A 12,259-nucleotide genomic window follows, 5' to 3' on the forward strand; every position below is an offset into this window, starting at 1 on the left:
GGGAACAGAACTGAGATGTTTCGTCGACCCTTTGTTATCCACCTGTTAAGTACTTGGTATCCACATGTAAACCACCTGTAAACCACCTGCTGAGTACCTGGTTACAGCTGGAACCAGCAGTCCTACAAACAGTAAAACAAACTGCGTATTACCAAGGCAACATATCTTAGGAGTTTAAATAACAGGATACAAAGGAACCAGAATTATTACTGTTGTTCTTCTGTTGACCACCTGTTACTCAGCTGTCGTTCACCTGTTACTCGCTTGTTACTCGCTTGTTACTCGCTAGTTACTCGCTTGTTACTCGCTGGTTACTCACTTGTTACTCGCTTGTTACTCGCCTATTACTCATTTGTTATTCAACCGCTATTCACTGTAGGAAAGCGCATTCAGAATTCAAAAGCCTAAAAAGCTTATTAATGCTTCTTGAATACCAATACCAATCATTTTTTAGCAAACCTTTCGTTTTGCACGCCTATTTATATACAAATTGTAAACATAAACTTACTCACTCGCTTATCAACAAGCCGAGGCACATTCTTTATTCCCCCTAACATTTTGCTGATAAAGGTTTTACTTCGCTCTATTTTCCATTGCTCTCTGGATTCCAATTTTTATTAGGATGCTGCCCGCTTCCGTTTGCGATTCAAATCAGTGCGATTTATAAGTTCCGACTGAGAAGAGTTCACATAAGGCACGCATATGTTCATCGGATTACGGAAGCTGATCTCAATGATGCTGCTGTGGGTCATCGTGGCTGCGCTTCTGACGGATTGCGAGGCCAGAAGTGTTGTGGATAGGCGTGATAGTTCCGAGAGCAATGGTGGCTCGACCAATGAACCTAGTGCAGACTTACGCCTGCAGGAGTATGCGGATTTCATGAAATCCTACATGAACCAAAGTGCAGCGCCCTGCGAGAATTTCTACGAGTACGCGTGTGGAAATTATCGGAACTTTAAGCCGGATCGGTACTCTACAACGAGAAGGAGCAACATGCGCGACGCGGCTTACACCCTGATCGACATCACGGATCAACTGGTGAGCAGAATGGACCTGGCGGAGGCACTCAACGTGTCCAGCGAACTGGCGGTGGCCCAGCGATTCTACAACGCTTGTCTGGAAGCAGAGCTCCATCCCTTCAATGCGGCGGATCCCGCTCACTTGAGTCTAATTCGATCGATCGGAGGATTTCCCGCTGTGGATGGAGCCACCTGGAATGCGTCCAGCTTCAACTGGATCAACATGAGTGCCCACCTGGCCAACTATGGAGCCAATGGTCTGATCCGCGAAGCGATCCATTTAATCTATCCCTTTAAGCCCTACACCAAACTGCCCGAACTGGGCTTCGACCACATCATCGTGCAGGAGGAAAACATCTCGAGCAACACCACTCGCGCCTTCCGGCTGAACGAAGAGCGAATGCACGGATATCTCCGGGCGTTCGGATTGCCGGAGGAGAGGATTAGGGAAGCAATCGCTGGGGTCTTTGCCTTCTGGCGTGACGCACTCGAGATCCCGCAACAGTGCGAAGTGTTTGATCCCTACCAAATTAAACGAGACTTTCCCCAATCGGAGTACTACTACAACATCTCGTGGAGCGGACGCCACTCCGCTGAGAAACTATTCTGCGCCTTTTACTACGTGGAACTGGACAAGGTATGCGCCCGGCATCGCGAGGCGGTGGCCAACTACTTGGCCATGCAGCTGCTCTATAGATTGGATCCCAAGCTGAAGGCGCCCAAGTACCAAAGCAACTACTGTGCGGTTACGCTATTCCAATCCATGAGGATTCTGTTCAACAAACTCTATATGGCCGTGGGTATCGAACACGTATGATCCGAAAACCAAGTGATCTCAATCGTTTTGTATTACAGAATAACTTCAGCGAGGAGAAGCGGCTGGAGATATCGGAAATCGTCCGGGAACTGCGAAGGAGTCTGCGAAAGACGCTGGAGGACGCCGAGTGGCTGGATGAGGAGAGTCGGGCGAGGGCACTGCTAAAGGAGTCCACCATTACGTCACGCATAGGTTCGTTCCAGGATGTTGCACTTTCGGATCGAATAATCCGAGAAATCAACAGTCTGAGGGTCATCGATGATAGCTATGCGCGGACCAACATCAATTTGCAGCACCTGGCTGTAGAAATCAAACGGTTTAGCAGTCGTCACTATCAGGAACTGGCCAATGATACTAAGCCCCAGAACCTCATCATAGGATTGCAGGTGTCAGCGGGCTACTACACGCCGGACAACTCCATCAATGTGATGGCTGGCATGGTGGAACCGCCGATATACCACCGCCACCTGCCGCTCTCCCTGAAATTCGGCACCTTGGGCTTTATCGTGGGTCACGAGCTCATCCACGGCTTCGATCCGACCAGCTTCAATTACAATAGCAACGGTCATTTGGAGCCCTGGTCGGAACACTCGCAACAACTTATGGAGTATCGCGCCGAGTGCTACATGGACCACTATGGCAAGTACTTGGTACCGGAGATCAAGCGGCGGGTCAACGGAAAAACCACGTTGGACGAGAATGTCGCAGACAACAGTGGACTCAGACAGGCCCTGCTGGCCTACCGCAACCACAAGCAGCAGCTGCTGGAACAGCCGGGGCAGGAGAGGATCAGCGACACATTGCCGGGCCTCGACCTGACGCCAGAACAATTGTTCTTCCTGGGATTTGCCCAGCTATTTTGCTCCCACTACGAGGAGGAGCACTACTGGAAGGTTCTCACCAACGAGCACACCTTTGACAAATTTCGTGTCCTGGGCGTTATGTCCAACAGCGAGGACTTCTTCCAGGCCTACAACTGCTCCGTGGGCAGTGGCATGCGTCCTGTGGCCAAAACGTGCCGACTTTGGTAGTTCATCGCACTAATGAATCGAAAAATAATTGTTATCAAATTTAAAATACATTCTTTGAACCTATTTTGAATAATAACGTACGAGATGGTTTCATTTTTTAGTTGGGAATATTTGAATACTTTTTATAAACACAATTCTACAAATTAACTCTACACGCACGCATTGGCTATCATGAATGGTTTGAGTGCTGTCTGTAGGTGTATCGAAGTTTCGCACCACTCAAATTTAGTCACATCTCCGCTGCGCGCTCGGTCACTTTGTTTCTCCTGACAATTTTGTGCATGACAATTTTGTTCAACTGAAACTGCCTTTTTTTGTAACGAAAACAGGCTGTCAGTCAGAAGTGTTCCGGCTCCGTAAACCATAAACCAACGATTCGCAGCAGCAACATAATGTCGGCAGCAGCAGGGTGAGTCTACAGCCGGGAATCTCGCCCCTCAACGCAAGCCGGAACATCTTTTTGTGGCTTCTTTGTGCGTCGCGTGCTTTGTCGCTGCGGCGGCGTCCATTTTCGAACTCCCGGCCATGAAAAACACCTAGTTTTCGTTCGGATGCACAATATTCTCGCGCTCATCCGCTTGCACAAGCGTTGGCCCAACGGTGGGCGTGTCCTATGCGCATCTGCATTGCGAACTAATTTGTGAAACTAATCGGAGGGTCCAGTCTTTGAGGTTATGTTTTTCGGCTGGCGCTAATGCCGTGCATTTTGGGCATGGACTTTCGCCTGGGCTTATGGTTTATGCAAATGGTCAGCTCGTATATTTGCATAGTTCGTGCACCCGCTTCCAGAATGTCCGACGCGAGTTGCTATGACACCGGAAGTCGCACAACGCACCACCCGACACCGCCAGAAGCCCTTATTTATGTTTACCCAACTTGATCCTTCTTTGCAGCTCGATTCCGCCTCCAGTTTCCTGGGCCCAGCGCAATGACCTGATCTACGTCATCATTGATGTGGAGTGCAAGGACATTGAACAGAAGTAAGTGCCCCCATATTTACCATGCCCATGCTCGCAGTGGATCCTAATTTCATTCTAATCCCAACACAGAGTTACGGAAAACAGCTTCACCTTCAAGGGCGTTAACGTTCTGGATGCGTCGAAGAAGTACGAGGTCACACTGAACTTCCTTCACGAGGTGGATCCCGAGAAGGTGACCAGCAAGAACATTGGCCGCTGCCTGGAATTCACAATACCCAAGAAGGCAGCCGGACCCTACTGGTCCTCGCTGACCACGGACAAGACCAAGTTGCATTTCCTTAAGGCCAACTTTGCCAAGTGGCGCGATGAGTCCGACGACGAGGAGGGTAAGATCCTTCATCCATAAGATATCATCCAGCAATCCCACTCATTTAAACCCATTTCGCAGGCGAGCAAAAAGACAATGGCATGTTTGGCAATTACCTTAACAGCCCTGGTGGCGACTGGTACAACAAGTTCGACGACTTCAACGTCGATGACGAGGAGGAGGACTCGGATGACAACATCCCGAGTCTGTCCCAGAACGACGAGGATGATGAGGAGGGCGGCGAGGGTGATAAGGAGAAGAAGCCAGCTGCCTAGACGGTCGCTCAGATGGTGTCTAGCAATTTGGCGTAGTCGTAGCGTTAGCCGTGGCTCTTATACCATAAGTCAGCACACGATCACAACACTCACTCCTCACATACACACCAGAAAACAAAACGAAGAAGATACACTCAATCACTCATAAGAACATCCACAAACGCATGCGTACATAAAACACTATTCCAATCAAAGAAAAACACATTTAATATAGCTGAATATAATGCGTATTCAGAGGAGAGATGTTAACAAAAAGCAACACAAGGAACAAGATGATTTGGCGCCGACAAGGGAAACCATAAGTTTTACGCTAGAATTTAACAACCAGAGGAAAGCTACAACCAATTTATTGCAAAAATCAGTTTGCAGTTTATTATTTTTGTTTCCTGTAAATAAAGGAAATTAACAATAAAAAAATGAAAAACTTAAGCTCGTCTTTTTATTTGCAATATTTACGAATTTTAGAACATGTTCTAGAATTTTCTGTATGAATAGACCCGGAATGCGAAGTTCAGAAGCCAAGTCCTTTGTTGGTAACTGCCATAGGGAATCATGGCGATTAATCAAAGAAAATATGGGTCAAATTGTTTTTAGGGATATCCCCAATAAAAGGTTTTAAAAATTAAGAATGTAGGTAGTTTTGTTCTTTAAATTTTGCGCCCACTCAGGTGCGTGTTGTTATGTTGGCAACACTGTTGCTGTGACGACGCGGGAAAGAAGAAGCACAATTGAAATGCCAAGCAAACAAACAGTTTTCACTCGAAATAAAGGACTTGCTTGTCAAGCAATAGAACGAAAAAGCAAGGAATAAGATTCCCCTCAACAGACATTATGAAACCCGCTGCGATTCCGGCTAGCGAGCGGCGTCTGGCCTTCGTGGCCGAGTGGTACCATGCCGAGGCTGGAATCATTCGCACCTTCCTGATCACATACTATGTGTCCGACAAGGCGGTGGAAGTGGTGAGGATTGCTAGCTAGTTGATTAAAGAAACACATATATACACAGTCACGTATTCCCCAAGTTCGATCAGCGCAACAAGCGCACATTCCTGCGACGCACCAAGATCCCGGAGCTGACCCAGCGCGACTTCTTCGTGGGCTCCAAAATCAATGTCTTCGGCCGGCAGTTTGACATTGTGGATTATGCTGATGACACTACGCGGACCAACCTGGCCAAATACCGCAAGAAGTAGGCTAGATCTCTGCGAAAGCAATCCACTCACTAATCTTTAATTCCTTTCTCCTCAGAGGCTTTGTTCTGCTCAAGAACAATATGTGGACGAAGCACCTGGGCAAGTTTCTGAAGACGCTGATCGAGAACAAGATTAACATAAACCAGGGCATAATGGTCCAGTTCTCTCCCAAAATGGTAACTCAGTTTCTGTCCGGCAAGGACAAGACGGATGTCTCCTCTTCGTAAGTAAAGCGGGAATGCCCAAAAACACATGTAACCTTCTTAATTTCAGAGTCTTAATGAACGAGCTGCTGGCTGGCCCGGCCATTAGCCTGGAGCTGATTGGCGACAACGTCGTGGAGACCATCAAGGCCTGCGTCCAATACAAAAGCACAGAGGTGGAAGCTTCCATAGTTAAACTGTCGCCCAGTTTGGAAGAACTGTTTGAAAGTGAGGAGATCCGTTATGGATTCTACTACTCTGATAACGACGAAGACGTGGAAATGGACCTAAAGTTCTTCTTTGAGGCCAGGCACAGCATTATTAAGGAATGTGTATTTAAGAACACAACGCTCGCCATCATTAAGCCGCACAGCATCAAGGATGGTCTCCTGGGAGACATCATTTCCGAAATCCTGTCCAATGGCTTCCGGTTAAACGCCATGCGCATGATTCTAATGGCGCGTATTAACTGTGAGGAGTTTTACGAAGTCTATCGCGGCGTGCTGCCCGAGTATATACCCATGGTTGCGCAGTTAGCCAGTGGAGTATGTATGTGCATGGAGATTGCTTGCGTCGATCCCGAAAAGAAAGCTGCTCAGGAGTTCCGCAACTTCTGCGGTCCCATGGATCCGGAGATCGCCAAACTGCTGCGGCCTCACACGCTGCGCGCCAAGTTCGGCAAGTCCAAGGTGCAGAACGCCGTACACTGCACCGATCTGCCGGATGACTCGAACCTGGAGCTGCAGTATATGTTTAAGATAATCGACTGACCTTAGTTTAGTTTTTATTTGTTTTCAGTTAAATGCATGCTTGCCTGTGTGCGTTTATCAATAAATTACAAGTGCAATGGAAATACTAAAGCGTAGAACCAAAGACATTATAATAATTATTATTCTAATGTCTTTGGTAGAACCCTCTCCTAGATGCTCCCGCTGCGGCTGGTGGTGGGCATATCCCGGTCCTCGCCTTCGCTGTCCATCCTCACATACAGCCCTCCCTTGCGCTCCTGCAGAGTGTAATCGAAGGCCAGAAGAGCATAGAGGATTATGCAAACCACCATTATCACCGCGTAGAAGAAGTACTCGGCCATCTGTGAGCTTAGCATACCCAGCTCGGTGACCAGAACCACGATGAGATTGCCGAAAGCATTATTGAGGAACCAGGCCGCCGTAACCACCGACTTCATAGAGGTCGGCGCTTGGGTGAAGGCGAACTGGAGACCCGGAATGGAAAGCAGTAGTTCGCCCATCATGAGCAGCAGAAACTGTGGCAGTTGCCAAGCGATGTTCACTGTTTGGAGCGGCGAATTCTTTGAATATGGCGGATTAATCAACGACCAGATGGGGTATCTCTTTACTCATGCTTACCTTTATGCGTTCCTGCAAGGCGCCCGCACAGAAAAAGGCGCCGGCGGAGAAAATCCCACCCACAGTCACACTGTGCAGCGGCTGGAGCTCCCAGTTGAAGTAGCGCCGCAGCAGAGGCACTGTTATATACTGCCACAGCGGGATGAGCATGAACAGGAAGATGGGGCCCACGGCCTTGGCCTGATCCGGTTGGATGGTCACGCCCATTACTGTGGTATTCATCTGGGTGGCCTGGAAGGTCCAGCTGGAGTCCTGTTGCGCCAGCAGAGCAAAATAGAAGGGCAGTGGGATAAACAGCTTGGATATCTAAGGAAAACGAAGCTCTGAAGTTGAAGTACCTTTAATTATAACTTAACTGATCAACTAACCCTTAAAACTTTGGACACATCATTGACGAATCCCATATCGTAGGCTCCAATTGCATTGTGCAGCCAGTAATTGGAGCGCTTTGGCGACTTGCGACGTCGCCACTTCTCGACAAGAGCGGTCTTTAAGCAGCCGCAGAACTTGAAGAGTATGTTGTCATTGGACAGCTTTTCGGACTTGTAGAAGCATTTTCCAACCAGGAAGATAACTAATACCACAGGTACGCATTAATTACATTAAAATAAGGAGTGAATACGGATAGTTACTTACTCCAGGCCATCAAAAAGGCTGCGCCAAGGGTGCCGAATACGGCCGGATAACATTCCGCCTTGTCGAAGCACTGCGTATTAGCCCTTACCAGCGGCGGAAGGATCTTACTCAGGAAGATTCCGAAATAGTAGACGAAATAGTAGAAGGAGAAGTACTCGGCCAGATGGACGCTCTGTTCCGGCAGCCTGAACTGCAGTGCACCCAGCGAGGTGATGCAGGCTCGTATCGATCCATTGCCAACGGCGATAAACAGAAGAGCGATGGACACCAGCAAGCTACAAGATGAAGTGGAATAAGGTATACCCTTCATCTTAATCCTTTGCGAGTACTTACACCATCGGAAGCCCCATGGCAGGCAGGGATGTCAGTGTGAGCAGTAACCACCCGAAAGCGTAGATAAAACTGAAGCCGGATATCGTACGCACATTGCCTATATAGCTATCCGCTAGGATGGCCCCAATGATCGGGCAAAACTGGCCAAAAAAGTTGAAGATGTGCAGCACCACAGTGGAAAAACTTTCCGTGAAGTTGAGATCGTCGCGCAGATAGAGTGCGAGTACGGCTGGAATCGAATATACGTTACGTACATATGTAATAATCCGTAATCGTGGGTCAGGCTGCAGTCAATCTCGAATTATTGACCATGAAATAAAGGTTGTTTCATTGAGACATAATAATTCTTCAAGCCACCTTCTTAATGATGGATGTTTTTAAAGATTAATATGAATGGGAAAAGTTCCAAGAATCATGGTTAAAAATAATATAAGGTGTATCCTAAATCCAAATAAGATATTACTTTTTAGGATTTTCTATATATGCAATTGAATAGCAGGTCTTGTTCCTGCCCATTATTTGCTGATTCGAACCTAATTTTCTTGCATCTTATCTGTGCCCCTCATAAAATGCATCATCACAGGTCTTTTGACTGTCAATAAGACCTCCTTGTGTTTATATTTCTGCGCCGCTGATAAGCCTGGTTTCGGAATTTTTCAACCAGACTAGCCGAATGCTTGTGCCGGACCAAAAATCACTTATCTGCTTTTGGATGGAGAACAGGGAACTTACTGCGAATGCCGTTGGCCGCAAAAGCCTCAAAGAACTTTGTGGCCAGAACGAAGAAGACGGCTCGTGGATACCTGTACTCCATGCGGATGGGCGGGGGAGCAAATCCATAATTGGGCAGGGAGCTGCGATGAGCCCGCTTCAACTGGGCCTGTTCGCCTCTCCAGCCGATCCACTCCACGTCCCGTGCCTCGCGTTCATATCCCACCTGGCTGAGCTCCGCCAGAGCTGGCAGGGCTACATGTAATGTGGAGACAGAGGATTACCTGTGGTTCTTGTCTTATCTTATCTAGCAGCCAGCTGCAGACTCACTTTCTTCGCTGCCGATTTCCGTAGCGCGAAACATTTCAACAGCCTGCACGCTTAATCCGACGTAAACCAACTGAACCGGAGAGGGAGCAGAGACCTGGGCCAGTTGTTGACTTGAAAGCGCTTCAGACTGGATCGGGTTACAGGGCTGCGGCTTTTGTGGGTCGACGGCGGTTGCGTTTGGTGGGCCACAACAAGCTCTATTGTTTTAAGCGACGGATTTATGCCGCGACTGACGACCGCTGCTCAGGGCGGTCCAAGAGCTACTAAAAAGTCTCTTCTCCGCCAGAATAAACAATGAGATAAAGGGCAGTCGGCGATGCTGCCCGATGCAGTTACGATGGAGCGCGTTCTTAAAACTAGGGAGTTAACGCCAACGACACAGGTTATCTGCCACAGCCTGCTGATAAGAGGAAGCCACGCTTGGCGAGGCAAACATAGTCACGGGACCCGGCTCAGCTGACTGACAGTCTGACCCAGCGGAGATAGGATGTGGGGGTGCACACAGTTTTGATCTCGTTTTGTACAATGGATTTTATTAAATTACGCACAAGAAATTACAACTAGAAGTGCTTGGAGTCGAGGCCAGAGGCTGGTTGGTTGATGACGATCCATCGATGAAATTCGCAATTCCTGCCAAATGAGGGAAACACACGGAACAATAAGGCCGGTGGCGAGTGGTGCTGATGATGCACTAGCCCCCGGAGCACCTCACACCAGTTTCTTGGCCTCAAAGAAGCTCTTGAGATGGCGCATCTGCCAGAAGCCCATGCAAACCAAAACGACGGTCTGAGCCAGCGACCACCACAGCACTCGGGAGTTGGTGCTCTCGCTGGTGTGACGGAAACGCTCCTCGCGGTATCGCTGGTAGTTCTGCTCTTTGGTTATCTGCTCCACCTGGTCGAGTAGCTGGCGGATGCGCAGCTGCAGCTCAGTCAGCTTCTCTTTCTGCGCCACATTGGCGTAGTCGATAGCGTGCTCTCCCACCTGGATGTCCAGGTGAACACGCAGCTGGGCACCACTGAACCAAGCGGTGCTGTTCGAGTACATACAGATGACGTGCTCGCCGGGAGTGTGCGACGTGAACGAGATGCGTCCCTGTGAGCTGTACACGCGGGACAGAACAATCTTGTCGTCGCTGTCGCGTACCTCCACATGCATACCGATGCCAGGGGACGAGGGCATGAATCCATTAGAGCGCGGATCGTACAGCTCCACCTTGTAGTTCACTGCAGGAGGACAAGTTAGTCGATGGGTAAAACTTCCAAGTTGGCACTAGGCGCTGGCTCACCAATCACAGTTGTCTCGTCGGGAACCTCCTCGATGAAGCACTTGCGCTCCGTCTCCGAAATGTGGAAGTACAAGCCGCAGGCGCTGTGCAGGACGCACAGCATCAGGGCCAGGCTGATGAATTGGTCGCGCATTTTCGGCTTTTTGCAGTGACTTTTTCGAGTAGTTGTTTAATAAAGTTAAGCTCGCCGACACGTCATGAGAAAAAGTGCCAGATCAAAGTCAGAGTGTTTGGCATAAGAGATGGCACCGTGACTGGGCTAGCTCACGGCAACTCACGAAAGGGATTCTTTTATAGGAATAGTACAAAAGATATATTAAAATCTTTATTCAAACAGGTGCGCAGTTAAAAAATATTAGTATTAGACTAAAAGCCACACTTTGTGAACTATTATACTTAATAATTCAAACTTTTGCGATAGTTCTGCTCACGTTCTCAGCCTTAAGTTCTCTTTGCCGATATCTCATTCAAGTGGCAACGCCGCAGCAACAGCTGTTTCGCCTCAAGAATTAGTGGTATTTTGCATCGCTTTGGACACACTGATTGATCGGTGTTTTTATTTTTATTTTGGTTTGGCTAATCTAATAATTTAATAACACATTAATGCAGCCATTTATTGTCATCCGCAACTACACGCAAGATGACGAGCTCAAGTGCCAGGAGCTGGTGCGGGACTACATCATGTCGTTCTCGAACAAATCCTTTTTTGTCTATTGCTTCCGAGAGGTAAGATGTCTTAAGATGTGGATTCCCCAACTCCTGGAACTGATTGTGTACCACTTGTTTTCAGATAACCCTGCAGTTTATAGTCATCACCTGGGCCATATTCTTCATATTTCTGGGAGTGCCCCTGCTGTTCTGCGCACTCACTGTGCCCGCTTGCATATTTTGCCTCTTTACTGGCACCTACTTCTCCTTTTACTCCAAGGCAGTGGAGCTGATGAGGGTAAATGTGAAGGCATCCCTAGCAAAGGATCTCAAACTAAGAACGTTCACTTTCCAGACCAAACCATCGCAATCTTTGGTGGCCGAGTGCTATGAACCCTTCATTTTCCGCTGCTCACCAAAGGAAGCCAGCTACCAGATATTTACCGAAAACTGTCCATACGAGGAGGCATATACGAGGAAATTTCGCCGCAGGATTGTGGCTGCCATTAGTGTGAAGAACCACCACGCCGTGTACAATGCTGCATGGATCTATCGCTTTGCCATCGATCCCAATTACCCGTGCCAGACGATCATGGAGCCCATGATAAAACTGGTGGTCAAGAACTGCATTAGCGGCGGCTACGCCTCTCTGGAGTGCACCATCTCCGAATGGCAGGAAAGTGAGCGTGATTTTTATGACGATTTCGGTTTCGTTACGCGGCAAATCTACCACAAAAAGATCATCGGCAGCAGCTTGGCAGTGATGAAAACCCAGCTGACCTATGGGTTACGAACCGATGGAGCTTTGCACAAGCAAAACTAGTGCGATACCAATGGTGCAATATAGATAGATAGACAGATTCCGCGGAATCTAGTTCAATATTTACGTATTTATTCTGTGAACTTTACATTCCAGTCACATTGCGTCCCGAACTCAAATCACACCGAAATAAGCCCTTGATGGCTCTTCTCTGATTCGACAAGCAAAGTCAGTTTGGACAATATTTAGTAAGCTAAAACTCCATAAACATTCCTGTATGCAGAAAGACTTTAGCCGTTGTCGGCTCGACGAAGAGTATATTCCGTCTAGGACTAGGAAACTGTATAATCTCCACACACCA

General features: G+C 48.2%; 6 protein-coding genes across 7 annotated transcripts; 4 read left to right on the forward strand and 2 right to left on the reverse strand.

Annotated features, from left to right (window-relative positions):
• The first annotated feature begins 673 nt into the window (after window positions 1-673).
• LOC120451165 (neprilysin-2) lies at window positions 674-2,921 on the forward strand. Its single transcript, XM_039634601.1, has 2 exons — window positions 674-1,815; window positions 1,875-2,921. Exons 1-2 carry the CDS (start codon window positions 703-705, stop codon window positions 2,865-2,867), a joined length of 2,106 nt encoding a protein of 701 aa, XP_039490535.1. The 5' UTR covers window positions 674-702; the 3' UTR covers window positions 2,868-2,921.
• A 190-nt stretch (window positions 2,922-3,111) lies between these two features.
• LOC120451166 (uncharacterized protein CG16817) lies at window positions 3,112-4,858 on the forward strand. The gene is made up of 4 exons (XM_039634602.2): window positions 3,112-3,276; window positions 3,761-3,847; window positions 3,917-4,173; window positions 4,236-4,858. The coding sequence occupies exons 1-4, from the start codon at window positions 3,260-3,262 to the stop codon at window positions 4,427-4,429; spliced, it is 555 nt and encodes a 184-aa protein (XP_039490536.1). The 5' UTR covers window positions 3,112-3,259; the 3' UTR covers window positions 4,430-4,858.
• A 276-nt stretch (window positions 4,859-5,134) lies between these two features.
• On the forward strand, window positions 5,135-6,685 carry LOC120453175 (nucleoside diphosphate kinase 7). Its single transcript, XM_039637735.1, has 4 exons — window positions 5,135-5,389; window positions 5,452-5,618; window positions 5,678-5,845; window positions 5,896-6,685. The coding sequence occupies exons 1-4, from the start codon at window positions 5,261-5,263 to the stop codon at window positions 6,593-6,595; spliced, it is 1,164 nt and encodes a 387-aa protein (XP_039493669.1). The 5' UTR covers window positions 5,135-5,260; the 3' UTR covers window positions 6,596-6,685.
• A 56-nt stretch (window positions 6,686-6,741) lies between these two features.
• Window positions 6,742-9,462, reverse strand: LOC120453173 (peptide transporter 3). The gene is made up of 7 exons (XM_039637734.2): window positions 9,203-9,462; window positions 8,894-9,127; window positions 8,162-8,390; window positions 7,829-8,103; window positions 7,561-7,766; window positions 7,193-7,498; window positions 6,742-7,134 (listed from the first exon to the last, which is right to left on the reverse strand). The coding sequence occupies exons 1-7, from the start codon at window positions 9,234-9,236 to the stop codon at window positions 6,745-6,747; spliced, it is 1,674 nt and encodes a 557-aa protein (XP_039493668.1). The 5' UTR covers window positions 9,237-9,462; the 3' UTR covers window positions 6,742-6,744.
• Window positions 9,463-9,713: 251 nt separating this feature from the next.
• LOC120450853 (transmembrane emp24 domain-containing protein eca) lies at window positions 9,714-10,720 on the reverse strand. The gene is made up of 2 exons (XM_039634066.1): window positions 10,491-10,720; window positions 9,714-10,428 (listed from the first exon to the last, which is right to left on the reverse strand). Exons 1-2 carry the CDS (start codon window positions 10,621-10,623, stop codon window positions 9,911-9,913), a joined length of 651 nt encoding a protein of 216 aa, XP_039490000.1. The 5' UTR covers window positions 10,624-10,720; the 3' UTR covers window positions 9,714-9,910.
• Window positions 10,721-11,008: 288 nt separating this feature from the next.
• LOC120450852 lies at window positions 11,009-12,196 on the forward strand. Of its 2 annotated transcripts, XM_039634065.1 has the most exons (4): window positions 11,009-11,216; window positions 11,281-11,436; window positions 11,494-11,974; window positions 12,055-12,196. In XM_039634065.1, exons 1-3 carry the CDS (start codon window positions 11,094-11,096, stop codon window positions 11,959-11,961), a joined length of 747 nt encoding a protein of 248 aa, XP_039489999.1. In that variant the 5' UTR covers window positions 11,009-11,093; the 3' UTR covers window positions 11,962-11,974; window positions 12,055-12,196. The 2 variants fall into 2 exon arrangements, with proteins under 2 accessions (XP_039489999.1, XP_039489998.1); XM_039634064.2 differs by having other exon boundaries at window positions 11,494-12,151.
• The last annotated feature ends 63 nt before the right edge of the window (window positions 12,197-12,259 follow it).

This window comes from Drosophila santomea, chromosome 3R, assembly GCF_016746245.2.
Source record: "Drosophila santomea strain STO CAGO 1482 chromosome 3R, Prin_Dsan_1.1, whole genome shotgun sequence".
Taxonomy (NCBI): Eukaryota; Metazoa; Arthropoda; class Insecta; order Diptera; family Drosophilidae; genus Drosophila; species Drosophila santomea.